The sequence below is a fragment of the Mizuhopecten yessoensis genome, unplaced genomic scaffold, assembly GCF_002113885.1.
Source record: "Mizuhopecten yessoensis strain PY_sf001 unplaced genomic scaffold, ASM211388v2 scaffold4539, whole genome shotgun sequence".
Taxonomy (NCBI): domain Eukaryota; kingdom Metazoa; phylum Mollusca; class Bivalvia; order Pectinida; family Pectinidae; genus Mizuhopecten; species Mizuhopecten yessoensis.
Genome location: NW_018405597.1, coordinates 68,298 through 68,603, shown reverse-complemented (window position 1 = coordinate 68,603; position 306 = coordinate 68,298). Strand labels below are relative to the sequence as shown.

Below are 306 nucleotides of genomic sequence, written 5' to 3'. Positions count from 1 at the left end.
AAAGGAGAGGCGGGGCAGGGAGAGAATCGGGCGTATACAGAGGTTTAAAGAGGAGGAAGGNTCGGGGGTGTACAGGGGTTGGAGGAGGAGGGAAAGGAGAGGCGTGGCAAGGAGTGAAGGGGTGTACAGAGGTTGGAGGAGGAGGGAAAGAAGAGGCGGGGAAGGGAGAGAATCGGGCGTATACAGAGGTTGAAAGAGGAGGAAGGAGAGGCGGGTCAGGGAATGAATCGGGGATGTACAGAGGTTGGAAGAGGAGGAAGTATAGAGACGGGCAGGGAGTGAATCGGGGGTGTACAGAGGTTGGAT

General features: G+C 56.7%; 1 protein-coding gene across 1 annotated transcript in view; it reads left to right on the top strand.

Annotated features, from left to right (window-relative positions):
- Window positions 1-4: 4 nt before the first annotated feature.
- LOC110449265 (neuronal acetylcholine receptor subunit alpha-10-like) overlaps window positions 5-306 on the top strand; it is a gene marked incomplete at its 5' end in the record, with an annotated part of 62,941 nt that continues 62,639 nt past the window's right edge. The window contains one exon of the mRNA XM_021496015.1: window positions 5-299. Coding sequence (XP_021351690.1) covers window positions 5-299 — 295 coding nt within the window. The remainder of the gene's footprint in view (window positions 300-306) is intronic.